The sequence below is a fragment of the Vombatus ursinus genome, unplaced genomic scaffold (genome assembly GCF_900497805.2).
Source record: "Vombatus ursinus unplaced genomic scaffold, bare-nosed wombat genome assembly UNPS02014772.1, whole genome shotgun sequence".
NCBI classification, from domain to species: Eukaryota; Metazoa; Chordata; class Mammalia; order Diprotodontia; family Vombatidae; genus Vombatus; species Vombatus ursinus.
The window spans coordinates 1,504,577-1,532,261 of NW_020954550.1; the positions used below are offsets into that span (position 1 = coordinate 1,504,577).

Here is a 27,685-nt window from a genome sequence, read left to right on the forward strand (position 1 = left end):
TACTAAAGTTAGCATTTTATACACGCTCATTATTGAATCATGTTGAAGACCAGAGTGCCTATCATCTACATGCCACGTTGCCTCACTTATATAGTTTCCATTACGGTATTTAATTCTTATATGTATGTTGGGCTTAGTCAATTTTGTATAAAAATAAACTCAAAAGGCAAATTTAAAGTTATTAATAGAATTATGGTGATTTTTGTCTTCCACAGTTATGCTAGCACACTCTTGTCCATTAAAACAGAAGCCTCATCTCAAGGACAAGATAACTTGAGCTGGAATGAAATCCAAAATTGTATTGATATGGTTAATGCAGAAATTCAAGAAGAAAATGAAAGTAAGTGCACTGAGTTCAGTTTTCTGGAATGGTTGAGGAAGTTGGTATTCTGGATAATTAAAGGTTTGCCTTTAAAGCAATTATTTACCTAACTTTTTTGTTTCAGGCCTTTTTGTGGAAATTGTTTTATTTATTACATGATTTTTCTATTTATTTATTTTGTCTTAGTAAATAGAAAGAATTGAATTAGGTGTTTTTTTTTAAGATCCCTTCTAGGTTTGACGTTTTTACATGGTAATGAATATAATGTAACTTTTTCTTGACTGTAGAGGTCTGATCATCATTTTGATCATTGATTGTGATGGAAATGTGTGTAAAGGGTGCCAGATATTGGATTGGACATTTACTTAGCCAAGGAAACATCCTATAACTTTGTTTCTTGAGTAACCAGGAGACAGCTGATGGCACCATAGCTAAAGTGCCAGGCCCAGAATCAGGAAGGCTTGAGTTCAAATCTTGTTTCGGATACTTACTAAATGTGTAACCTTGGGCAAATCATTTAGCCTCTGTCTTTCTCAGTTTCCTTAATTGTAATGTGGGCAAAATAATAGTGCCTACCTCCCAGGGTTGTCGTAAGGATCAAATGAGACAATGTTGGTAAAGCACTTAGCCCGGCGCCTGTCACATAGAGGGTGCTTAATAAATCCTTGTTTCTTTTGCTTCCTTTCCTTGAATAAGTTGCTGATATAATTTTAGATTATATAGGTATCAAATCCAATAAAAATTAGGAGATTTTTATTCTAATCCAAACCATGCCACTAAATCCTTTGTGACTATTGGAAAAATCACTTGACTTCTCTGTGCATCAATTTCTTAATATATAAAATGAGGATTTTGTACTAGATAACCTCCAAGCTCCCTTGTGGGACATTTTAAGCTTTATTTTCTTATATCTACCCATCTTCTTTATCTTTGCCACCTCCTTTGAAATGTCAGTGGCAACTTGTCTTCATTTCTCTGAATTCACAGAGGTTGTACAGCATCTTTTCCCTCATGCTTTTGACTTATTTACATTGTTTTTTGGTGGGTTTTGAAGGAATATGCCTTCCCACTTAAAGAAATTTTTGGTGTTAGTCAATTTTTAAGTCTTATTAACCTTCTCATGCCTTGAAATTCCCAAATCTCTCTTAGAATGATATACTTGACCTAGTCTACAATAGCTGTTCAGAATATTTTTGCCCTTTTTTATGGGTATGGAGCCTGAGAATCCATCCTTATCTTTTCATCAAGGATCACTCATCTCAGACTTGGTCTAGGTGCTCTAGACCTGATCAGGGTAAGTGGTGCTTGGCAGCTTTCTATGAGTGAGAACTGCACAGAATTTGAACAGCTTTCTTCCCCAAACCTTGATATCGAATAATGTAGACAGACCAATGTACTGCTCCATCAGTTGTCTCATTTTTGTTCTTTTCCAATTTGTATCCAGTTTTCTCCACTACTGGGGCATGGTACAGCTGTCTTACCACTTCTCCATTCATAAGAAATTTTGGAAATCTGCCATCAAATTGCTTTTACTGTATTCATAACTCAGTGCTGGACTCAGGCAGGAAGACTTGGGCTCAGATCCCCTCTCTCTTAACATTTACTATCTGTGTATCCACAGGCACTGATTTAGGGTGGAAAGGGACCTTATTGGTCAAGCAACCAAGCCCTACCACCAACCCACCCTTGAGGTTACATGATTCATTCAGAGTTACATTAGTAAGTGGAGAGCCAAGATATATCATCCTGCCTCTCTTTAATACCTGAAGTGCCTATATCACAGGGCTGTTTGAAGTTCATATGAAATATATATGTGCATGTGTCTGTCTGTCTGCGTGTGTGTGTGTGTATGAATGTATGTGTGTGTGGATCTGTGTGTGTGGATCTGTATGTGTGTGTGTGTGTATGTATATATAAAGTGGTTTTCCCAACTTTAAGCTACCTCAATATCTTGCTGTTCTTATTATTATCAATACATAGGTTTTTAAGATCTGAGTGCCCTTACCAAAAATTCTATTTAGGTGTCCCTTTTCTTGTGATTGAGTGTCCTGGGGCCATCACGTGTCCTTGAACCTTTCATTTACCACTAAACTCCCCATAGTTTCTCTTCCTGCTGGTAACCATCCCTGCTCTCCTGGCCATAATCATTGCTTCTGTTTCTCACTATTTATGCACTTTTGCACTCATTGTCTCTTCTCCTGTCTGATTCTCTATTCCCCAAGATTGTATATTCAACTTTCTGGTCTTCATGTACTCTCTCCTTTTATGGCTTACCATCTCTGCATAGCAACTACTACAGGTGTTTGATAATGTTTGTTGAGTTAAACATGATGCTTGTGGATGCCCAATCTAAATCTCTGGACCTGTCTGTCCCTCCCCCTCCAGCTCCTGCCACTGATGCCCACCCCAAACTCCAGACCTGTATTTGCAACTTTTTGACAGACATTCCACAGAAATATTTTGCTGGCCCCTAAACTTTAGTATGTTGAAAATCAAACTCATTCTTCCCTTCTTTCTTCCTTGCCTCTAAATGTAACCTTTGGCCTCTCCCCATGAATGATGTTGTTTCCACCAGACACCCAGGAATCTGCTTTGTGCCATTTTCATTCCTTCATTAAAAGCATCATCACAGTACATTCTTCACAGAAGGCACTGGAGCAGCCTTCTTCCTACTCTGTCCCATGCAGTAAACTGTGATGCTGATCATGGTTGCTAGCTCAGTAGGCAATTGTATAGTAACCCAGGGGGAAACAGAATCACTCTGATCTCTGGTGCTTCTTGGAGAATGGACCATCCCCTAGGACTATGTCCAAGAGCACGCCTCTGGGGGTCAGACCTAAAGCAGATGAAAAATCAGTATGGTGAAGTAAGGGTCCCTCCATTTGTTTGTCTACACCAGTCTGGCCCTTCCAGCTGTTCATGAGCAACCCATTCTCCAGTCCACATGCATCCACATAGAGTGCTTTAATATCCCATTCAGTCTGGGGCATTCATGCTCCCTGAACAGAAAGACTAGAGAAGAAGGGTAACTAAGCTCTGGTATGGCCCCTACCAATGTAGACAGTGGGAAAAGTCATTAAAATTGTTTTGAAGTAGAAAGAAAGAAAGAAAAAAGAAAATCAAATTCATCATTTTCCCTATCCCTCTAAACACATACACACACACACACACACACACCGCACTACCAACAGTGTGACAGTGTGAACAACAACACAAACTATTTTCTTTCTGGATGCCTTCTTTCTATTCATGGTACCTCTACCCATTTCCCCTCTTGGACCTGCAAAAGGCTTTTAAATAATTTTTATTTTTTTGTCATTTTTGTTACTATTATATTTGTTATATTTGTTATTATTTATTTTGGTGTGTCAATTTGACACACAATAACTTTTCATACACAAGGAAAGAAAAAGTAAATTGACTATCAGACTACAAATCTCCATTATATCTAGCATATTTCCTTTCTTAAGTATGTAATAAATTCAGTATGTTAATTTCAAAGCTATCTGGTTTGTGTGTGTCTCCCTCTGAACCTGCCCCTTTTCTCTTCTATAAGTTCTTTAGATCCTTTATTGACATTTTTTTCTTTTCTCATTTTTGGCATTTCTATCTTTAACTCTTTCCCCTTCCCCACCTCCAAAAGAAATGAAAACTTTCCCTTGTAACAAATAAGCGCAATCAAGCAAAACAGATTTATCCATTGTCTATGTCTCGAAATGCATGTCTCATTCAGCACCTCTCTCTAGTCCATTGTTGATCTTCCAGAAGAGGGGAAATATGATTTATCATCAATTTCCTCAAGAAATTGGTCATTGAAGTAGTCAGAGTTCCAAATTCTTTCATATTTACTTTCTTTAGAACGCTATAGTCATTGTATAAATTGTTCTCCTGATTCTGTTCACTTCATTGCATCCATTTATACAAATTTTCCCAGGTTTCTCTAAAACCATTCCCTTTGTCATTTCTTGCAAGGCAATAACATTTCATTGTACTTACATATGAACATTAGCCAGGTTTAATTTTCTCATATACCACTAATTTAACAAACATTATTAAATGCTTATATGCCACTGTGGTCATTGTTGTGTACGGTACACAGGACAAAGATAAATTTAGATGAAATCTGAGGGCTGAATGCCCAGCTTTGGGAAGCAGTTACCCTTGGAGCACTGTTGACCATTGCCTCCAATCAGATGTCAACTTCTTTAATCTTTAACTCTACAGTGTCTCTTTCATCTATTCCCTCCTTTCTGTTTCTTTCTCTGTCATCCTGGATATTAATCTGAACTGTGGTAATGGCATACTGACTATTCTCCCTTCCTCTAGTCTCCTCCTTCCTCTAATGCATTCTCTATTCTATGGCCAAATTAGTTTTTATAAATTAATTTTGATCATGTTTGCTAATTTGCCCAAAACAAGTTAGTTATTTCACTCTACTTTTAGAATGAAATCCAAACTCCTTAGCTTAGCCTTCAAGGCTCTATGATTTGATTCTAACCTACTTTTCCAGCTTTTTGTCCCACTCCATAGACCATGCACCAGTCAAGTTGCCTTCATCCAGTACTAAATGTTCTTGCCCCCATATCTTTGTTTTTTCTGTTCCCTCTACCATCCAATCATTTTCAACCCTTCTTTAAGGTCTAACCAAAGTATGACCTTTCTGAGGAAACCTTCTCAAATTTACTTGCTCTTTCTTTTCACAGCCCTGCTACTTCTATCCCACTCCCCAATTAGGATACAAATAATCCCTCCCTCTTTGTACATCTCTTTCTAAATGCATATTCCGTGTCATTTTACTTATGTACATGCATTGTGACTGCAAGCTGCTTGTGAGTAGGTTTGATCTTTGTATAATCTAAAGCATCTAGCATATCATGATGCTTAATAGTCACTGAATTTTTTTTTTCAGCCAAAGACAAGGTTTATTAGAACATCCGTCTTATTGGGCAGACTCTTAAGGAGTCTGAACACTAGTAAGCTATTGGCTTATTGTCTAGATTGTAAGAATCTAGGCAGTAACTAGATTATAAGAATCCCAGCATCTTAATGGAGACAGGATGGATCTTATATACATAAAGTCTGTGAGAGGGATCTAGGAGTGGCCAAGTAGTTTGGGGTGATGAGAGGAGGGGCCTGAGGAGATCTGTCTGGGAGAGGAAATGGCCAGGGGCCATAGGGGAGGTAAGACAATGGAGGGGAGATTGGGTGTAGCCACAATAGTTGATGGAATTATAGCCTCAGGGGAATGCCAGAGATTTGGCCATGTGGGAAAATCCAGGGCTTTTCCTTTCTGGGGTCTAGATCCCAACCCCATCATTCCCCCCTCAAATAAATGGGACCCAAATTCTTTTGGACTAAGGGGCAAAGGTCTTGGCTTCTGAAACTGCTTCCTGATAGAAAAGGGTATAGAGCTGTCCCTGCCTCGAGGGGGTCCCAAAGAGGAGGTTGACTGGAACCGAGCACAGGCTGCATCCAGGAATGATGGGGAACATTGGCTGGTACTCGCTGTTGCTACCAAATATAGGTGAATGGCCCATAGTCTGAAAGACATAAATCTGACAGAAAAAAACCTGCAGGGCCCAGATATAAAGCAGGGACTAGATTTAGGGCCCAACTTTGAGAGGATAAAACATCCTTAACTCTGTTTGGATTCAGATAATTCAGTTTTCCAACTATGCAGTATCAAATCTACCTCATAGCCAGACTCAGGAATAGCCAGGTGGGTAACATTCCCTTTCAAAGGAACATAATGGGGAAACTGAGTCAATGATTTGTTAAAGAAGGAATATGTCTACAATCACAGACTGCAATGAGATAGAGCTGGAAGGGACCCCATTTTACAGATAAGGAATGTGAGGCCCAGGGACAAGAAGCGTCTCTTGTTGTCAACATTACATTCTACCCAGCCATATGACCTTGGCCAAATCACTAATAAAAGATGTTAAATCTGGAATGTAATAGGCTGAAGATATAATAGAGAAGAGATTGGAAAGAAAATTTCCCTGGCTGTGTCCATCTGTCTTCCTTCATCTAGAAAGCTTATTTTTCTGTTCACGTATCATTAGAAGGATATTTCTAGTCATGTAGCATATGCAAGTGGATTTTTTCCTTTCTATCTTTCATTTCTCTGCTCAACTTCTTTCAAAACAGGTCTTCTGTTAATTGTGGTACATATATGCTATTTCAAATAAATCCCATTTAAGTGAATTCCATGGAGCTGCCTGAATTATTATTTTACTAGGATTTCCTTATATGAGATATTACTTAAAATAAGTAGTCCATAAGCTGAGGTTTCCAAAATGTTTTTTAAGAGGTAATTTTATCTTTGACCACAAAGAGAGGGAGTGATGTATGTGTGCCCAGGAGGCTTCTGGGTAATTTTTCCCCCAGCTCCTGTGAGGTCATTTACTGTGACCTCACCAGCTCATATTTTTAGAAACACACCAAAAAGAAAACCTAACCAGGTACCTTCAATCAGCAGCCAACCGGCATGGAGTTTGACGGAAACAACCCAGGTGATCAGTCATCAGGAATGCATTCTTAAATTTGTTTGGACTTGATTCACTAAGGACAGCCCTTTTGCTGGAGTGTTAAAAGCACCCAACAGAAGGATGGAGTGTTCCATGCTTTCCAGGTTATCAATTCTATTGTGTGAAGTGCTGTTCATGCCATATATGTGTAGCTCACTTCAGACTTTTCAAAGCACTTTCACATATGTTCTCATTGTTTTTGAGAGACACACTGCATCTTAGATGATATAGTTGTTTATATTCACAGACTTAAATCATACTTTTATAAATTGTAGCTAATTTTTAATGTCTTTATTCTTGGGTCCTAAATTCCTTTAAGTATTACCAGGGATTGGTAGGCCAACTAGTTTGAAAAGATCTTACTCGGTTTTTTTTTTTTAAGCTTATCTTGAGGGCAGCACTTTAAACAAATTTGAGAGTAATTAGGTTGTTTTGTGGCACTTCATATTTGTAAAGTGGTTTTCATTTTTTGTTTTAAAAGAGACTAGAGATACTTCCTCTTTTCTAAAAATATATACCATAAATTAGCAGTATTTAGTACCAAGTTGTTGGCTATGAGCCTTAACCTGGGAATAATTTGCTGTCTCCCAATTCGTGTGCATAATACTAGATTTTTCTCAGAATATGGTATAAAAAGAAACAAAAGTTCTCATGCTGTTGGGTTGTCCATTGTTTGCTTTCTGTCTCACTGTAATCATAAGTCTTGGAATGCAGATCAGTGAGATAGAAGAGAATCTCAGAAGTGGTCATAATATACCAATTTATTCTTTGGTATAAACCATTAGGTCTCTACAGTGATTGAGGATGGATATGTAATTTCCAGCATTTGTTATAGTAATATTTTTGAAAAGCAAATTAATTTTATTTCTAATATGAGGCTATTCCCAAATGTTTTAATTGGTTCTTTACCTGGAAAGTCCTTTTGTTAGGTATTAGTTCTTTTTCTATATCCCCCAGTTTGTTTCTTTTTATTGAGTCAAATGAAGTGAAAGTTTACTAGGCAGTATCAGGAAACCAGGATTCTCCTCTTAACCTCATTGTCTCAGTTCTCTGCAATGTAAAATGGATGGATTTGGCTCAATCTCAAAGGTCCTTTCCAAGGCCTAAGTTCTCCAGCCCTTGATTGTGTAATATTCAAGGAATGAATATTCATTTTAAAATAATTGTCATTCCTATAGATGTGTAATTTCATTTTTTCCTCTTTTTGGAATGGAATTTTCAATATTTAAACATCTAATATACTGTGATTTTTAAAGAAAACTAACATTTTCTCAGTAGAACCATCTTCCTTCCTCTTTTTTAGGAGATGTTGCCATTGAGCTCATTAATAAAGCAATCGATGAGAAAAATCCTGAGAAAACTCTGGAATCACTGTTGTTACCGGCTGCCAAATTGAGAAATGTGAACCCAGACAATGCTTATCACTATCAAGATATTCTGTTTAATACCAAATCAGAAAAAAGGAAGGTAGGTTCAAAGTGTCTCATGCTGCTTATGTGTGCAATGTTGCCCTTTGGAAAAAAGCCAGAAAACTTTTTCTTAACATATGCTATGTCCTTTCTTTTCTTTTATTGTGGGCTCCCTCAGTAGGTCTGTTGAAGCAGTGCTCAGACTCAATCATACTGAACTAGTTCATTCCTAATTCCATTCAACAGTTATTGACTGATAACTCCATGCTTTTTCTTAGCAGTGTACTTGGCTCAGGGTGGGGAGAAAAGAAGGGCAGGTATTGGGCAGGAGGTAGGAAAGCAATATTTTTGTTCATAAGATTCTTGGCATTTCACTGTGAGTAGATAAGACATATATAATTTAAATTTCACATTTGCCCCATACTTTTTCTGTGCCAAAATATGTGTAATGTTGATTTACAAAGTCAAAGACAAGCCTGGGATTCTTAACTTGAGTACCATAGACTTCCAAGGAGTCCATGGATTCAACAATTCCATGAAATTGGATGGGGCAAAAAAAAAAAAAGCATCTTTTTTTCACTAACCTCTAACTGAAATTTAGCATTTCCTTCAATTATTTAAAAACATTATTTTGCAAAAAGATCTGTAAGCTTCATCATATCGCCAAAAAAGGGAAGAGTCACATGATGCCCAAAAATGTTAACCCTAGGTTTAGGCTTTCTCATTCATGGAAAATAGAGGATTTGAGCTAGTCATTGAAAGATTGTCAAGGTTTGGTTCTATGACTTAGAAGGGGAATATTCTGGACAGGGGGAATAGCTTGTACAAAATCTAAAAGTATTTCCTTGCTTTTTCCCCATGGCCTCAAAGGTTGCCCAAGGGTTTAGTGAATTTTTGAGCATGTGAACCAAGTGTACCAATATCCCAGGTCAGTGGTGCACCTATAAGGAGCCTCAAAGCCCCAGTACCTGTGCTAGTGGGTGGTTATTTGCCATGCCATGCCCGTGATTCATACTCATTAAGCCTTGGAGAGTATAAGAGGTTGAAGCAAGGTGAGCAGAGAGCACATAGTCTCAGTGGCTTACAGCTGCTCGAGGAGTCTTCTCTGAGATCAATCCAACTCCAGAGATACCGAGAACTGTTAGAAGCAGGGATTCCAGGACCCTTCCAGAGAGTTCCAGTCTGAGGCAGCATGGACTTGGAGTCCTCAGTTCAAATCTTTCCTCACATCCTTACTGGTTATTTGACCTTAGGCAAACTACTTAAGCTATTTGTGTCATGAATTAAAAGGTTGGATTTAACTATTTCTAGGGTTCTTTCTAGTCATGATCCTATGGTCCTATAAAATACTTTCCTAAGGAATTCTTCAGAATGTGCAAAAAAACAATGAATCGGGGCAGCTAGGTGGCACAGTGAATAGAGCTCCCACCTTGGAGCCAGGAGGACCTGAGTTCAAATCTGGCCTCAGACACCTGATACTTACTAGCTGGTCACAACCCCAATTGCCTCACCAAAAAGAAAAAAAAAAAAAAAAGGGAAAAGAAAGGGAAGTCTTTTAATCTAGCAAAAGGCACCTGAAGAAGATTCTTAGCAAATAACAATTGGCCACCCAGACTTGTTTTGACCTATACCACACCTCCTAGGCCCTAGATACAGGATCTGCTCTGGAATGATCCAGGGTTGCAGGAGAAAGATGTTTAATATGTTCCACCTTGCATTTCATACTTGACTGTGGAATTATCCAAAGAACTCTACTAAAGCAGATTCACTGAGCCACATATGGAAATTTGAAAACTTTTTATGATTTTTGTTCCTCCTGGGATTTGGACAGGGAATTTAGAGCAGGGAAGTGACAAGTAGCCTCACCAGAGAGCAGAAACTTTCTCCATCCAGGGAATTCTGGGACCATTGCCCATGGATAGAAAGGGGAAAGCAGCATCCTGTCTAAGACTTTGGGAAAATCATTCACAGCGAGAGAAAGAAGTAAGAGGGGGAGGCCAGTGAGAGAATGATTCTCTCTTGTCTTATCTCTTCCTGCTTGCCTCTTTATCTCCTTCCTGAGCTGGTTTGGGGTAGGGGGCAGATAGCATTGGTGGGGCTAACACTCTTTTTCTGGCCTACCTCTTCCCCCATTTTGCCAGCCTCAAACATTTTCAAGGCTATATCTCAGACTGTCAGAGCTGTGTGGTTGTGCCCGGTTCTGTTAGGCTCTCAGAAAATGTCAGGTCTGGTTGATTTAGGGCACTGTAATGTTCAGAGGCCCTAAGGGAAGAGGAATATGAGAATAGAGACCTGGCTTGAACAATAGAAGACTTAAGTCTTTGGTCTGTCACTGACCCACTCTGACATTTTGTTAATCTCCAACTCCACCCCTCCCTGTCTAAGGAACCAGCAGACCATATGTTTTTTTACTTTCTGCATGTGGTCCAGTGAAATTGCTTTATTTATGTCCTTAAGCGGCTGTCCAGAGAAACTAACATAAGAGAGTAAGCATACAAAGTACAGCAACCTCTTTAGGAGAACTCTAGTTAATTAAATCTCTAAAATATTAGGGTCAGAATAGATGTTTTGTAAGATCCTGGAGTCAGGAAGATCTGAATTCAAATGTGGCCTTGGACACTTACTAGCTATGTGACCCTGGGCAAGTCATTTAACCTGTATTTGCTTCAGTTCCTCATCTGTAAAATGGGAACACATCGGAGAAGGAAATAGCAAACCACTGTAGTATCTTTGTCAAGAAAGAGCCCCACGGGCAGTGTCCATGGGGTCAAGTAGAGGGCCTGAACAAGATCCTTGAAGTTCTAGAATTGCATGATTCTCGGATTCTGTGAAATTCCTTCCTGAATTAAAGCCGTTTTTCCCACACTCTCTACCACCCATCCCTTTCTCTTTCACCATGACTTCTGGGTCTTTTGCTCATCATACTCTTCCAGCCTTGATCAAATTGATTGAGCCTGCTGACTTGGCAGTGTTTGCTTGGCTCTGCTACACCAATGACATGGCGTAGTGAGGTGGAGGCTCCCCTCCCCCCAACCTTTTATAATCACATTGGACCAAAGAAAACGAAATTCAGTAAGCATCCTTTCAGTGCCTTCTGTAGACAAGGTCCTGTACTAGGTGCTGAGGAATCAAAGGCGAAAACAAACCGATCCTCACCCTGAAGGGTCTTATGTTCTAACTTTCTAAAATTCTGATGTAAAAACAGGCTGTGTTGCTTCTGATATGGATATAAGTGGAAGATGGTATCATAAACTATACCTTTCTATAGAGGCAACTATGTGGCGTAATGGAGAATGTGGTTCTGTCAGCATTCTGGATCAGAATGCTGGATTTGAACTGACTTCAAATCCAGTCTCAGCTCTACTGTCATAAAGAAGTTCAGAGTACACTGGGACTCTAGGTGCAAACTGCTTTCCTCCCAATAGTGTTCATATGGTTTTGCTTACTTATGCAAGGGCAATCTTTTACCTTTTTTTTTTCATTTCTGTAAATGACTTATATGTGTAGATATCTTTATTCAAATCCTTCACAAGAATCTAATGAAATACATATGTAAAAATCAAAAATAACTTATAGGTTCCCAAATATATACAAGTTAAAAGTTACTTTATCCTTGGTTATATAATACATATTGAGTGTTATTACATGTTTCTTATTACTTTCAAACATCTTTAGTGATGCAAAATTTGTCTTAGCCTCTTTATATTTACTTGTCCTAGTATCCATCCCCCAATGCCCAGGTTTACTATTTATGGCTCAACTTGCAGCTATATATCATATCTGTAAGAAATATTTATTTGAAATTTTCTCACAAAAATAGTTTCCCCATTTAAAAAAAAATACTGAAAAGAAAACTTCCTAACAATTACAGTGATCTCAAGGTAGAATGTAGTAAGTTGCCTTTCACTGGAAATCTTTTGTCAAAGCTTGGATGACAACTTGTTGGAAATACTATTGAACGGGATTTTTAAAATTTTGGTATGGGTTGAACTAACTTGTCTATGAAGTTGTTTTTTTTTTTAATTCTAAGAGTCTGTCATTCTAACTAGGAGAGAGTATTTGCCAATTAAGCCAATATCTAATTTAACCTATATTATAGCCTGATAATTTTTATTGATCCTGATATTTTTTTTAAACCCTTTCTTTATGGACCTAAATGAGCTACCATATCAGATCTAATATTTTTCTCTTCTTCCCACAATGAAATTCCTGCAATCTGTGTATATAGGACTCCGTGTTAATCTCCATAGAATTTTTTTTTTGTATTTGAAACAAGCTAAGATCATTTATTCAGAACACCATATAGAAGATTGGAAAAATGCAGTTTTTTAAAAAATAAGGTGAATTTGTATGAATAGGACAGACTGGAAGGGCTTTTTTTGTCAGCTTTAGCCCCTCTGAAGGAACACCAAAAACATACTTTTATAATAATGAGTCTATCCTTCCCAATACCAATAATTATTCACTTTATCATCAACTAACTGAATCTTTTTACTTCTCACATGCATATGGATTTTATTATTGATGCAAAGTTGGCTGTAGATTTTCCTTCAAATATCATCATTGCACTAGTGGACTTCAGGTACATACTGAAAGCATATGTCTAACAAAATGCTAGCTTTTGCCAGAGTTGTATGTATGTGGAATACAGAAACTGCAGCCTTACATATCTTTATATCAATACATAGAACAAAACTTCTTAGAAATACATATCTCAGTATCACATACACATAGATGTTATCTTTCCTTACTGGTCCCTAAGGTGTCTTGATGATCGTCAGGTAGGCACTGGACCGATCTGTGATTTTGGACATTAGGAAGTAAAGGAATGGATCTAGACAACTGTTTAAGCTGCCCAGGCACAGTGCTATGAGATAGGGAAAATATAAGTCATCTATGTGGTTGTTGTAGTAGTTCACATGATGAGTAATAAGTAATACATTGCTTGGCGTGAAACAGATCGCAAAAATCACTAGGATGAGGAGACTCACTTTAATATACCAGAACCATTTCTGATCATAGGCCTTAAGTGTCCGGATGATGGATGTGTAACAGAAGATAATGACAACAAGTGGAATTACAAATCCAACAAAGGCCAGAGAGATGAAGTAGTAGAGATGGAAGGGTGACATCATCTCACAGGTGTTATGTACATCATGACAGGTATAGATCCCAAGTTGGTCCAGGTAATACACTTGCTTTGTTATGAAGAGTGGCACCATGTATAAGAAAAGAGTGGCCCACACCACGCCACAAGCGAGCATTGCGTAAGTGCGCTTTGGGAGCCCACGGTAGGTGAAAGGGTGAACGATGGCCAGGTAACGGCTGATGCTGATGCAGGCAAGGAGCAGAGTGGTACAATACATGTTGCCATAGAAAACAGCGGTGGTCATACGGCACATGGCTTCTCCAAAGAGCCAGTTATTTCCATAGAGATGGTAGGCTATCTTAAAGGGAAGTGTGACACAAAAGAGGAGATCTGCCACAGCCAAGTTAATGTAGAAGATATTCATTGAGATGGACTTGACCTGGAAGTAAAGCATCCATAGGGTTGCTGTGTTGGCTGACACACCCACTGAGAACACCACTATGTATATGGCAGGTATCAGCTTGGTGCTTAGGGAGCTCGTCAGATAGCCTATGGTGTTATTGTTTACACGGAGGGTAACAACACTTGATTTATCCATAGCACACTTCTCTTTAGTTGGAATAGTCGTAGTCCACCCTTCTATAACAAAATCAGGAAATTTTTCATAGGAACTCTTGGGGGCACCTCGAAAGGTCTTGATATCTATGATTGATTCTCCAGCATTGTCAGGGTCATAATCTGTACCTATAATTGAAAAGAATACTTAAGTTAGCAAGTAGTTTCTTATGAAGGTCATAGCTTTGGATTTGCAAACAAAGCTTTTTTCATGATCACCTATCAGTTTGTGCAGTTGTGATAGTTGTGAGGTTTGTTTTTGTGACTGTTTTTCTGTTTTATTTTTAAGACATGCTTGTTCAAGCTCAGTTAATCAGCAGGTATTTGTTGACTACCTTCTAAATATCTGACATAATGCTCCCTAGTGTAGAAGACACAAAAGACAAATGAAATATAAGACCATACACCTCATACTTAAGGAGCTTAAAGTGGTAGTTGGAGAAACAAAACTAAGAATTAAGTACAATTTACAAATTCAAAATAGTTAAGCTATTAAGTGCCAAAGTGTATAATACTGATCTGTAAGAGCAATTCAGCATGAGAGGATGGAGAGATTAGTGTGGGCATGAAAGGTCAAGAAAAGCTTCTTAGAGGAGGTTGAGATTGTATGTATCTTAACACATCAATGGGTAGAATTTAAATAAATAGAAGGAATGAGAGGATAATCTAATCAGGAGGTGAGAATGTGCATGAAATTAAAGAGATAATAATATTATTAAATAATGAGACTGGCACAACTAGGATTAGAGGGTACTAAGAATAATATAATTCTTTGACCATTTACCAATATAAATTCATCTCTTGGAACTCTTCTCATGCAATCTCGTGTCCATCACCTAGTGAGGTGACATATTTTGTGAGTAACTGAATTGTATCCCAATGACAGTTCTTGGTATAAATGAAACCAGAAGACATCCCACCAAAAATGTTGCATGTAAATGGAAGGATGACTCATAGTTTCTCCTTGGAAATGTGTGCATAATGGAATTGGTAGAGTTGATTCTTTGTGCTAAGGCATCAAGAAGCATCATTTCATAAGATATTTGGATGTCTTGCTTTTTTGATTTTTGGGTTTTTTTTTTTTGCTAGGCAATGGAGTTAAGTGACTTACCTCAGGGTCACACGGCTAGTAAGTGTCAAGTGTCTGAGGCCAGATTTGAGCTCAGGTCCTCCTGACTCCAGGGCCAGTGATCTATCCACTGTACCGCCTCGCTACCCCCAGATGTCTTGCTTTTTGATGCTTACAAAGAGGATAAGCAAATTGTCCATCATGAAGACAAATTTATATGTTTATATGCCAATATAAGTTTATATGCCAATATCCATTGAAGAGAATGAAAAAGCAGGAGAGAAATTCTTCAAAGGTCTTTAAACTAAGTGCTTTAATACTTCAAGAATGGTCACAGTACTCTAAAAACTATTATAAAATATAGTTTGTAGTCAAGAAACAAAAACAAACAATCTATATTCTGATGCTCCACACCACAGGAATGGTTTAGACCAGAACAGAAACCATTGTGGCAAACTGAACAATACTATAATGAAAAGAAACCAACTAGGATTGCAGAGGATGTAGAAAAGAAGTTATAATCTATGACTTCTTGACCCAAGACTGTTTGCATATAGTTTGGCTACAAAAGATGAGAAATAAACAAAAATAAAAGCTATGTTTTGCTTTCACCATTTCTTTTAAAATGTAGCTAGTGCAATTTGTTGAACAGTAGGAAGGTTGAAATAAACCAGACGATGTATCAGTCAATAGACATTTGATCTCCTTGCCAAGTAGACAGACATGGCAGGCAAGGACCATATGGATTAGAACAAGAGTTATTAATCTTTTTGAGTCATAGACCTCCGTCAGTCTGGCAAAGCTCTTTCTCAGGATAGTGCTTATCAATGAATAAAATAAAGATGACCAAGGAAACCAATTACATAGAAATATAGTTATCAAAATATTTTAAAACAGTTCATGGACTCCAAGTTTAAAACTCCCAATTCTGAGTATAAACTTGTTTCTAAAACACTGGGCAGGAAGATGGAGGTTTCACAGAAATGGTGAAAAAGCAGTAAAGGAGAGCATGAACATGAATGAACAAATTATGGAAATGCCAGTAGGTCCATTCCATTTCACATCTATTTGTCTGTTCTCCATAATTTGTTTTTGATGAATATGATAGTAGAGTCACCTTTTGTGAACTCCTAACTCTCAATAGATTGTACAAGTGAGTAGCAATGACAAAAAAAACAAAACCATAAAACTGAGGAGATTAGTGATACTTAGCCAAACATATTTTCCGCTACATAAAGAAGAGGCAACATAATTTTAAATACACTCAGGAATTGATTTTCAAGTTATCTCAAGAAAGGAAAATCCAAAGGATGGGAATATCAGCAAATACCAGCCTATGAGTCTATTCTCTCATCTCTATAAAATCCTTTATAAGGATAACCTATGATTGTAAGAAGAATATCTTTGATGTAAATAGGACAAGGGAACATGGAGGGTTTTGTAGACTTCCTATTTCCTATAAAGCAGACTGTCATATCATTCTAGTCACATCATTACCTGAATGAAAAGAGAAAATTCCACGTTGTCTAAAAATGTTTAAAAAACATTTTATTTCATGAAAGAAAATACAGTTTTTAAAGACTATTTTTAAATGAGGTTTCTTGCTGCATATTTCTTGCATATATATATACATGTTAAAATAGTGCAAGATTTTATGACAAAAACAAACATGGAGATGACTTTGTTCAACAACTCAATGACTGTTAATATCAGTAAAACATAAAACAGAGACATATGTTCACCCAGGGCATTGATTTATGACATAAAGGATTCCCCGTGGATGGCAAGGTTTTTTCAAGTGTTCTTTTTTGCCAATGATAACAAATGAATGTCATCAGATCCCACAGCACAATGGCATCAAATCCCAAACACCTGACCACTACAAAGCCTCCTTAGTGATATACATAATTATTTCAAAGAGATTGATCAGGCCATTCTCATAGGAGAAAAAAAAAAGGGTGATGTCAAATGTATATTGTCCAAATGAATGGATAGATGCTCAAGCCCTTGATTATGAGTGAATGTGTACATAAATACATAAAATGGATAAGGATTGAAGATGGATGGTGAGTTGGGCCCAGAATTGCATAGGAGAAGATAGGGCCAGATTGTAGGCATTTTTAATGGTCCTAAGCTACCCCTTGTTATAAAAGCTCATTTCTTAACATTTTCCTTATAATGTGATAGGACAGCTAGGCAGCACAGTGTATAGAGCGCTGGGCCTGGAGTCAGGAAGACTAATTTTTCTGAGTTCAAATCTGGCCTCGGACACTTACTAGCTGTGTGACCCTGGGCAAGTCACTTAACCTTGTTTGCTTTAGTTTCCTCATCTCTAAAATGAGCTGGAAAAGAAAATGGCAAACCCCTCCAGTATCTCTGTCAAGAAATGGGGTTACTGAGAGTTGGACATAACTAAAAATGACTGAACAATAACAAAAATAATATAATATGATTTTAAGTCATAGAGAATCTCAGTCTCAGAAGAATCAGAATTATGTATGACACAGAAACAGTGGCAACACATATGGCAAATGATAGCAGGTTGTAGTGTAATATATATGCATATATACACATACATAAATACACACAGTTACATATATCTTAGTGGTCTTGATCACAAGAATTGGTGTAAGAAATACCTAGTATATAGATATATAGATATAGATATGTATATATATATGTATGACCACACATATGATTAGAAAAGGAGGTGGTTTTGTTAAGTATTGAAAAGGAAACATCTTATCAATGGACAACAAAAAAGACAGTATTCTGTAATGCAGAGGTGTCAAACTTGTGGCTTGCCCTAGTTGAGAAATGTTTAACAAAATAAATGAAAATACAATACAGTATAATGTTAATTTGTAGTTCTCTAATCCCCGCAAGGATCCAATTCTATTTGAGTTTGACAGTTTTCCCATGATGGATAGAGTCAGGAATTCTTAGGTTCTAATACCACCTCAGGCACTACCTGTATGATCCTCTGAAAACAGTTTAACTTTTTGCAGGTTAAGTTTCCTTATCCATAAAATAAGAACATAATAACACCCACCTCCCATGGTTGTTGTGGGGATCAAATGAGACATGTATAAAGTGCTTTACAAATCTCAAAGAATTATGTAAATGCAAGCTATTTTTATCATTATACATGAGTACCATTGAGATAATTAAGAGAACCAGGAGAAAGCTTACAGAGCATTGGGTACATAATCTGTAGAGGTTTTGTGGAAGGACATTGATACAAATCACCTAGACTGGGATTCTATCCTAGAGGAAGTGCCCACACTGAAGAGTTCACAATGCCACCTGAGTATCTAGATGAATCTATATGGAGTTGGATATAGTCAACCTGAGTACGAGTAAGGGGAATAGACTGGAGCTATGAACACCATTGGAATGGTGAAAGTCACTGAAGGAATGCATTTAGAAAGAATAGCCGAATTGCTAGAACTGAGCCCTTGATATCTTTCCTGTAGTTTAACAATGAAGAAGAAAGGTTTTGGAATGAAATTTTTTCCTTTTGTTATTTTTGTTACATTGGTATAATATTTTCCCCCCACTGGGACTCTGACACAGTTAATTTTTTTTTTAATGGTAGGAAGTTAAATATTTAAGGATTTAAACATTGGCAAGCATAGTGAGCCTTATCTACTAAAGAATTTGGAGTACAATTTTTGGAGTACATATTTTAGAGTACAATTAAGAATTCTTATTGAAAGTAAATAAGAATGAATAACTAACTAACTAACTGACTGGCTAAAAATTGGCTCCTAAAAGGGAGGGGTGAGAATGCCTCTACCCCACGCCCCTCCCCCAGGGTGTGACTGCTTGTATTGATGTCTCTTTGGGGTGTTAGTGGGGTTTCTGTTTGTTTGTTTGTTTGTTTGTTACCAACTTCATGAGTAATAGATCAAATGAAATAATCAGTCTTTGTTCAGGAGAGATGATGTTGGAATATACCTCCTTCCAAAAGAGGTGGTGGTCTATGTGTGCAGATTGGTATATTCTGTCAGTCACAGTCATTTTATCGGATGGTTTTGCTTAAACATTTTTTCTTATAAGAGGATATTTTAGAGGGTGTTGAAAGTGATTCTTGATGAAACAAAAAGAATTAGAATAAAAAATATGAGGTCATAATTAAGAAACTACTATTCCTTGAAGTCACATCATGTTTTGACTGTTTTAGAAATATTCCATGGCAGAGAAGGTACTGGGATGGGTAACTTTTGGCTCTGGTAATATAATGGCAAGTTCCTTAATCTCCTTGGAGTTCCCTTTACTTGTCTAAAAATGTGATCTTATAGTTGACAAGAGTTGAACTATATCACCTCTAACACCCCCTTTTTTTTTTAGCATGATTCAATGAACAAAAATTGTTAAACATTATTAATATTTAAATTATTGTGTTGGACATTGGGCATAGAGACAGACCCAAGACAATCCCTTCCCTCAAAGGGCGTATAGTTCCACTGGGAGCAATGAATCAACAAACATTTAAGTACCTACTAGGTTCCAAGTATTGTGCTAGGTGCTATGTAACTCCTACAGCTGCAAAAGTTATACAGTCCCTGCCTTCAGGGAGTTTCTATTCTCCTTGAACCAAATACCCACATCTAAATAAATACAAAATGTATTCATCCTCCTTGCAGTTCCTCACACACAATGGTCTGTCTCCTGAGTTTAGGCATTTTCACTGGCTGTCGACCCTGCCTACAACTCCCTCCCTCCCTCCTCATTGCTTCCTTCAAGTCTCAGCTAAAATTCTGCCTTCTGCAAGAAGCCTTTCCCAGTCCTCCTTAATCTTAATGCCTTCCTTCTGAGATTACTTCCAATTTACCCTGTCTATATACCGTCTGTCCATAGATTGTTTGCATATTGTCTGCTCCTTTAGACTGCCTGGAGAGCAGGGACGATATTTTTTGCCTTTTTTTGGTATTCCTTGGACTTAGCACAGTACCTAGCATGTTGCTAAACTTACTAAATGTTTAAAAACTAACTTTGAGGGTGGATTGCTAGCAACCATTGTTTGTCCTTTGTTTTTGAAGAGGACCAATGACGTCATAGGGTGATGTCTTGACTTGTATGTGGATTGGATTTAAGTGAGGCAGAATTACACCTCATTCTCTTCTAGAATCATTGAAGTCCAGTGGCAAGACAAAAGTCAGTATGACTGATAGTGACCCGGGAGGCAATGGATAACCTTGGTGTTCTGGATGTCTGACCAGGCTCTAAACTCTCCACAGAGCCTGCTCCAGCCACCTTCGTGGCCGTTGGAACAAATTGTTCTCTTCTGCCCATTTCCCCGAGGGAAGTCTTCACATATTTGGGATAGACATTCCCCTAATTTACCAATGTGTTTGATGCCTTTTGATTACCCCCAACCTGGGTATGTCTGCAGAGATGGTTTACTGGGGTGTGCCCATTGCGTGTGCTATAGCTTCTTGAAACCGCAGGTGAGAGTTGAGTGCCAGGTGGACACCAAAGATGGATGAGCAGCCTGGAAAAAGGCTTAGCAAGCCCTCACACCAGAGCTGCTGGTTCTTCCTGAATACTTCATATACCCCTACTAGCAACCAGAGCAATCAGGAAAGGCCTCTCAAAAAGACCATACAGGAGGGGAACATTGAAGGCTTCTAGGGAAACCAAGAAGTGATGTTGAAGAAGTAGGGTGTGAAAGACAGCTATCTTAAGATAAGAAGGAAGGTGCAGGGAATGTCAAGCAGTACAGTTTGTCTAACATGTAGAGTGCACAAAGTAGAATAATGCATAGTAGGCCTGGAACATAGGATGGGAGAGAACACTGGGAACTCTTCTAAGCACTTTACAGATATCTCATTTGATCCTCAAAACAGCCCTGGGGAGTGGGTAGGTATTATTATTGTTCCAATTTTACAGATGAGGAAACTGAGGCAGCCAGAAGCAAGGTTAAGTGACTTGCTCAGGGTCACACTGCTAGTATTTGAGGCCACATTTGAACTCAAATCTTTCTTACTGTAGGCCTGATGCTAAGAATGTGAAGGGCTGTAAATTCCCCTAAGAGGCATTTGCATAGTCAGGCATGGGCTTTAGGAATGTCACTTTGGGAACTGTGTGGAGCAGGAGTTCTTAATCTGGAGATAGATTTCAAAGAGTCTGTGAGCTTAGAGGAGAACAGGAATTATATTTTTATTTAAATGTAGTTTCTTTTGTAATCCTATGTTTGTTTGTTTTTTTAATGCATGTAAAAGCATCATTCTGAGAAGGGACCATGGACTTAACCTGACTGCCAAATGGGTCCATGACACAAAAAGACTTACGAACCCCTGGTACAGAGGATGACTTGAAAAAAGGAGGTCTGAAATTCAGTCATTCCATGATGTTCACTATCCTTCTCTGGAGCTTCTAGTGAAAGGATTGGTTGCCAAAAATGAAAAAAAAAAAAAAAAAAAGTATATCTTTCCTGCATTTTATATGAAGTATGTACTATAAATATCTGGTTTTAATTTAACAAATTCTTGCTCATTATGTATAATAACAGCAACAATTAACATTTATATACTACCTACTGTGTGCTGGGCACGGAGCTAAGCGCTTTGCAGATTTTTCTCATTTTATTCTCACAACGTTTTGAGTAGATGCTATTATTAGCTCCATTTTGCAGCTGAAGATACTGTTGTGTTCAGTCATTTTTCAGTTGTGTCCTACTCTTTGTGACCTTATTTGAGGTTTTCTTGGCAGAGATACTGGAGTGTTTTGCCATTTCCTTCTCCAACTCATTTTACAGATGAGGAAACTGAGGAAGAGGTTAAGTGACTTGCCCAGGGTCACACAGCTAGTAAGTGTCTGAGGTCAGATTTGAACTCAGGTCTTCCTGACTTTGGTCCCAAGACTCGTCTGTGTCACCTTGTTGGCCCTGTATAAACATTTGCTGCATGAACAAGGTAGCAACCAAAATACAGCTGTATATGAGATGAATTGGTAAACTTATTCAGTTTTTTGCTTTTTTATCTATTAATTTTATTAGCTGTTTTGATAGATTTTTCTCCATTCCTGCATACCACCTGAAGATTAGCATTCTCCCAGAATAAAGGTTTCTCACAAAATCAATTGTTCAGCTTGTTAAAAGAAAAGCAATTGTTCAGCTTGTTAATACATTTCATATGACTTCTGGATTCCTTTACACTAGTCACTAGCATTAAGTGGGGGAAGGGGAAAACCTTTTTGCAGAATATAGGATTTTAGCTGAGACTAGAAGGAAATCAGAGAAGTGAGGAGGTGTGTGTGTGTGTGTGTGTGTGTGTGTGTGTGTGTGTGTGTGTGTGTGTGTGTGTGTGTGTGTGTATACTTCATATATATCAGAAGGCCTATGTGACTTCCAGGATGTATATGACTTCCCTCAGTGATAAGGTCTGATTTATCCTTTCTCTATCTTATTTTATGTATGGTTGCTTGCATTTTAGCTCTTCATTTGATTGTGAATTCCTCGTTTTTTGGGTTTTTTTCTTTTTTTTATCCCCAGCTCTTAGCAGTAAATGCTTGTTGCCTTGAATTTTGTGCAAGATTAGACTTTAGGCCTCTTCCAAAACACTGTATTCATATGGTAATGGAAATGAGGGAAAAGTTTTCATATATGGTTTTGCTCCTGCTAGATAGAGGTCATGTCCAAGTTTTGTGTGTGTGTGTATACATACACATATTCTTTCTCTCTCCACATACACACACACACATACACATGCATGCACATATACATTCATATATGTACACAGCTAGATATGTTGAGGTTAAGACATCTGTGTGACATCTAGTTTGAGATGTCCAAAACACATTTGGAGATGGGATACTGGAAGTCAGTAGGGAATTTAGGGCTGGATAAGTAGATTTGTAGAGAGATGATAATTAAATCCATGAAAGCTAAATAGTATAGAGAACAAAAGAGTGCCCAGGACAGACTCTTAGGGGATGCTCATGGTTAGTGGGCAGGACCTACATTGAAAAAAGGCCATTAGATTTTGACAAAGTGTTTCTTTATAATAAGTTGACAGTGCAAAATGTTTTGAGTCATATTTTATAGTATCATACATCCTAGAATATTGTCCCGGATAAGGGAATGTTTAAAAAAAAAAGTATGTGTCACAATTTAAAATCAATTCTTATGCTTACATAATGGTGACTTTCCCAAAAACATGCCATGATAAACAGTAATGGTATTCATAAATGGGTTGGCTCACCCCTTTTATAAGATTTTCCTAAAATTATCCAATTTAGTTTGGTTCAGTTTAGATTATCCTAATATTTTTCTTCTTTATAATTAGGTTTGTAAAATATATACATTTCAATACTTGATACTTTCTGTTTAAAGATTAATCCATCTACTTTCTAAAGTATGAAAATTGATAAAATGTTTCAGAAGTTTTCATTTGATAAAAGATCCCAGCAAAAGGATCATGAGACCAATTCAAAGACATGATATAGATTATTTCATTGATAGACTTCAATGATAAGTATAGTAATTATCTAACTTTGTTCATTTTGATTCCTCTCTCCTTTTTTTTAAACTTCACCTGCCTTTTAAATTTTTTAAAAAATATAAACTATGATTTCTCTTCTTAGAATAAACAGCTATTCAAAATTTTTTGTAGCTTAATTGTCCTCAGCATTTCAGCTTAAACTATTCCTAAAAAGAGGCCTGGGTATAAAAAATAAATGTTCCTGATTCATCAGTAGCACATATATGATTGTAGCTGCTTTGGGGATTCCAACTCCCCATTTGAGAAATACTCCTTTGAAAATGAATTAATTCACATTGCCTGTCTTCCATGTGGCTCAGGAGTCACTGGGTACAAATCTTTAATACTGTGTTAATTTTGAAGGAAACTATGACATTACACATTGATTCTTATCATATCCTAATAGGCAGGCAGTATAGAAAGAATAATTGTCATTTCACAGCACTTAAAAATTTTTTTTTAAAATTCCTCCTACCAATTTTCCTGCTGAAAAATATAATTATAAAAGGACGACTTTTAACAGCCAGGTTGCTTAACTAAGGATACGCCATATGACTAAATATCTGGTTACCATAATGCCCTTTATAAACCCCTCCTGCAACCCCAACATATGCCAGATACCATAAGGAAGCTGGTGTAAGAATCAGTGTTTTATTAGTATTAAAAAAAACACATTTGGGGACTTTTCAGAGCCAATTCTCAGATACCCAAAAGTGCCTCACAAAGAAAGGATAGTTGATTTAATTGCATTCAACAGGTTACTTTCACTGGATCACAAAGCATGTCTCAGTACTACCAACATATAAATATTTACTATAGTCATATAGCATAAGACCATTTTTTAATCTTACAGGGAACTTTTTATATGAGAGATCATATAAGAACTGTATTTTTGTTGATTTACCATAGTCAAGTACTTCGAGATTGAAATGTGTCTTTTTACTGAGCCCTTAAAATCTTTATAGTACAGGAAAAACTGTTAACTTGACCCATAATTTCTCATGTAAGTTAACTCACAATTTAAGGAAAAGAGACTTACCACTTTGACTCAGAGTTGATGATGATAAGAAAAGAAGTTGAATCGTTGCCCAAAGGAGAATTTTCATTTTGATCACTGGAGTTCTCTTCATAAAATACTTCTGCTTCTTAGGGAAGGTGAAGATCTTTCCTTAATTTCATAATTTAAGAACAGAGAATAAAATGTTAGGAGTCTTCTTTCTGTAAGCGTGCTCTGGGCTGTGAACCACTGTGAAGTTCTCTGTAGCTTTCCGCAGCAAAAGGGTGTAGCACGTCTAAATGTGTAAATATGCATGACTCATTCTGAGCCTCTGCAAACAAGGAAAATATTAAATTGCTCATAGAAAAAGCCATTTTAACTCTTAACTTTCACTTAATACAAATTATTATTGGTAAGTGTGATTTCTACTCCCACGTGCCCCATTCATGATTAAAATGTGAATTTATAATTATTTTTATAAACAATAAAAGTATTTATGAGCAATTGTACATAATGATGATAGAAGTAAGCTAAAAATGCAAATGGAGCTGGCCCCTTAGTTTTATTTAGTCCCATAATTTCAGTACTGCTTGTTTGATAAAAATCAAGATAACTATACTCTGGAATTCCTTTATAATAACTGGGCTTTAATTTATATGTTTCATTTAGGAACTCTAAATAAGCTTGCTTTTCTCTCCCTAGCATCTTCAACCTCAGCACCAAAAACTATGCAGCATTTTCACGAAGTTTTAGTTGACCCAATTGTTTAATCTCTGTTATCCCATGGGATCTTTGCAATAACTCTGAGAAAGTATTCCTTGTTTTATTGTGGGGGGGGGGGGGGGGAGGTTGCTTCACTGGGCTTCTGGGACTTGTCTACAGTCACATAGCTGTTAAGTAGTAGAACCAAGACTCAAACCCAGGATTTCTAAATCCTAATCCAGTGTTTCTTCCATTTTACAATGCCTAATAGTTTTGCTTAGTTTTTTCCCCCTTTTGTCCCCCCTCTATGTTCCCAAACCACACCATATCTTAATTCTTAGATTCTTACCTGCATAATATAAATAAATTATTCATGTTAGGAATGAATATTCATGACAGTCAGCAGTTGAGTGGCCACTTTGGATTATGTTCCATGTCTTCAGGCTCATATAAATTTAATACTTGTGTGAATAGATCTGGTGGCCTGAATATCACTTTCCATTCCAATCCTCCATACCCTATAAACACATAAAAGTTAATTGATGAAGAATGAACATCAAATACTATTTTATAATCATGTAGTCATTTATAATGGTAGTTTAGAAAACAAAGGTAATGACAAGGACATAGTTTCCAATGTAAATTTAATAATTGACTGCAGGTTCCTTTGACTTACCCTGCTACTCTTTCTTTTCTTTTGGTGGAGGCAATAGGAGCTAAATGACTTGCCCAGGGTTATACAGCTAGTAAGTATTTGAGACTGGATTTGAACTTAGGTCTTCCTGACTCAAGGGCTGGTGCTCTATCCACTGTGCCACCTAGCTGCCCCTACCCTTTCAAGTAATGCTTAGGATGAATTTCACTTGAAAACCACAAGAGATTTTGGTTTAATTGGAATGGTCCCAATTAGTTCAGTTTATGTGACTAAGTACTTAGACATTAGAACATAATTGTTTTCCTTCCTCTCTGTGTTTAAGTTCATTCCATGATATGCTTTCTACAAATTAGTGAGTTCCCATCTCTCTTCATGATTATATTAAACATAGCAAGGTAACCCTTGTATTTGACAATTAATAATTCTATTGTTGGAAATGTATCCCAAGAAAGGCCATCTCTGGTTGTCCTGATGTGTATCTGGCCACTGGACCCAGATGGCTCTAGAGGAGAAAGTGAGGCAGGTGACCTTGTACAGCTCTCCCTCACTTAAATCCAATTCATTAGCATGTCATGACATCACCTTCCTGATGTCATGGTCATCTTCGAGGGCAAAGGACGAACAACAATCCCAAGGAAATAATTTTAAAATCAAAGAATGAGCATTTATTAATAAGATAGAAGAATAGCAGGAAGGTGTCCAAGTAAGCTCCCTCCTCCATAAAAAATAAAACATCTCTAAACAGATCTAGAAAAGGTACCAAACCAAATCCTCATGGGAAAATTCAAGCAAAAGTCACAATGAGTTATTTTGCCAGCCCAGATCAGCAAGGGAAAACAGATAGACAGGTTTGTAGACAACTAGGGATGGGGTTTGGTGGTGATACCAAGCATTCCAGTGTAGGGAAGGTTTGTGTACCAGGGAAAGAGGGGCTCCCAAGTTTCAGATGCATAGTCACTAGAGAGACTATGAATTCGGCTTACTGTTGAAGGTGACCTTCGAACTGAATATTGATTAAGCCAGTAGGTAGAGATGAGGAGAAAACCCAACCCTAGCACGTGAAGCAGCGAGCACAAAAGCATGAAATTAGGAGATGGAACTTCATGTGTGAAGGGAAGCTAGTAAGACAAGGAGAGAGTGTAGAGGGGAAGGAAGTATGAGAAGACTGGAAAGCTAGAAAGGTCCAGCTTGGAGAGTCAGCAGATTTCGTATTTGATCCTGGAAGTGGTGAGTAGGGGAATGTGATCAGACCTGCATATTAGAAAAAATCATTTTGTAAGCTTTTGGTTTTTTTGGGTTTTTTTGGTTTTGGTTTTTTTTTTGGAGTATGGCTTGGAGTAAGGCAAGATGTGAGGCAATTAGGTAATTCAGTGGGACTTAGAGTAAGGAAGATCTGAATTCAAATCTGGCTTCAGACACTTACTAGCTGTGTGACTCTGGGCATGTCACTTAATCCTGTTGACCTCAGTTTTCTCATCTGTAAGATGAGCTGGAGAAGGAAATGACAAATCACTCCAGTATCACTACCAAGAAAACTCCAAATGGGGTCACAAAGAGTCGGACATGACTAAAATGATACAACAACAAGGTAAGATGTGAAGCAATCAGGAAGACAAATTAGGAAGTTATTACAATAGTCTAGGGAATGAGAAAAGGAGGGGCCCAAACCAAAATGGTGGCCATGTGAATAAAGAGAAGTGTACATATCCAAAAGATAGTATGTGTAGTCTAGTCATAGCAAGATTGGGCAACTGATTTGATGTTTGGGTGATGGTGAGAAGTGAGGGTTACACCACGGTTGCAAACATGGG

At 37.5% G+C, this 27,685-nt stretch overlaps 2 protein-coding genes across 2 annotated transcripts in view; one reads left to right on the forward strand and one right to left on the reverse strand.

Annotated features, from left to right (window-relative positions):
* IQGAP2 (IQ motif containing GTPase activating protein 2) overlaps positions 1 to 27,685 on the forward strand; it is a 340,576-nt gene that overhangs the window by 224,790 nt on the left and 88,101 nt on the right. Inside the window, exons 12-13 of the mRNA XM_027863404.1 lie at positions 216 to 340; positions 8,156 to 8,319. Of these exons, the coding sequence (XP_027719205.1) occupies positions 216 to 340; positions 8,156 to 8,319 (289 nt within the window). The remainder of the gene's footprint in view (positions 1 to 215; positions 341 to 8,155; positions 8,320 to 27,685) is intronic.
* Positions 12,222 to 24,811, reverse strand: F2RL2 (coagulation factor II thrombin receptor like 2). The gene is made up of 2 exons (XM_027863405.1): positions 24,560 to 24,811; positions 12,222 to 14,094 (listed from the first exon to the last, which is right to left on the reverse strand). Exons 1-2 carry the CDS (start codon positions 24,648 to 24,650, stop codon positions 13,019 to 13,021), a joined length of 1,167 nt encoding a protein of 388 aa, XP_027719206.1. The 5' UTR covers positions 24,651 to 24,811; the 3' UTR covers positions 12,222 to 13,018.

What these genes read in the sequence shown, in the direction of transcription:
- F2RL2 (XM_027863405.1), bottom strand. Translation starts at nt 24,650, where the DNA reads ATGAAGAGAACTCCAGTGATCAAAATGAAAATTCTCCTTTGGGCAACG. An exon ending in ATCAACTCTGAGTCAAAGTG is followed by an intron (nt 14,095 to 24,559) that starts GTAAGTCTCTTT and finishes TTTCAATTATAG; the next exon opens with GTACAGATTATGACCCTGAC.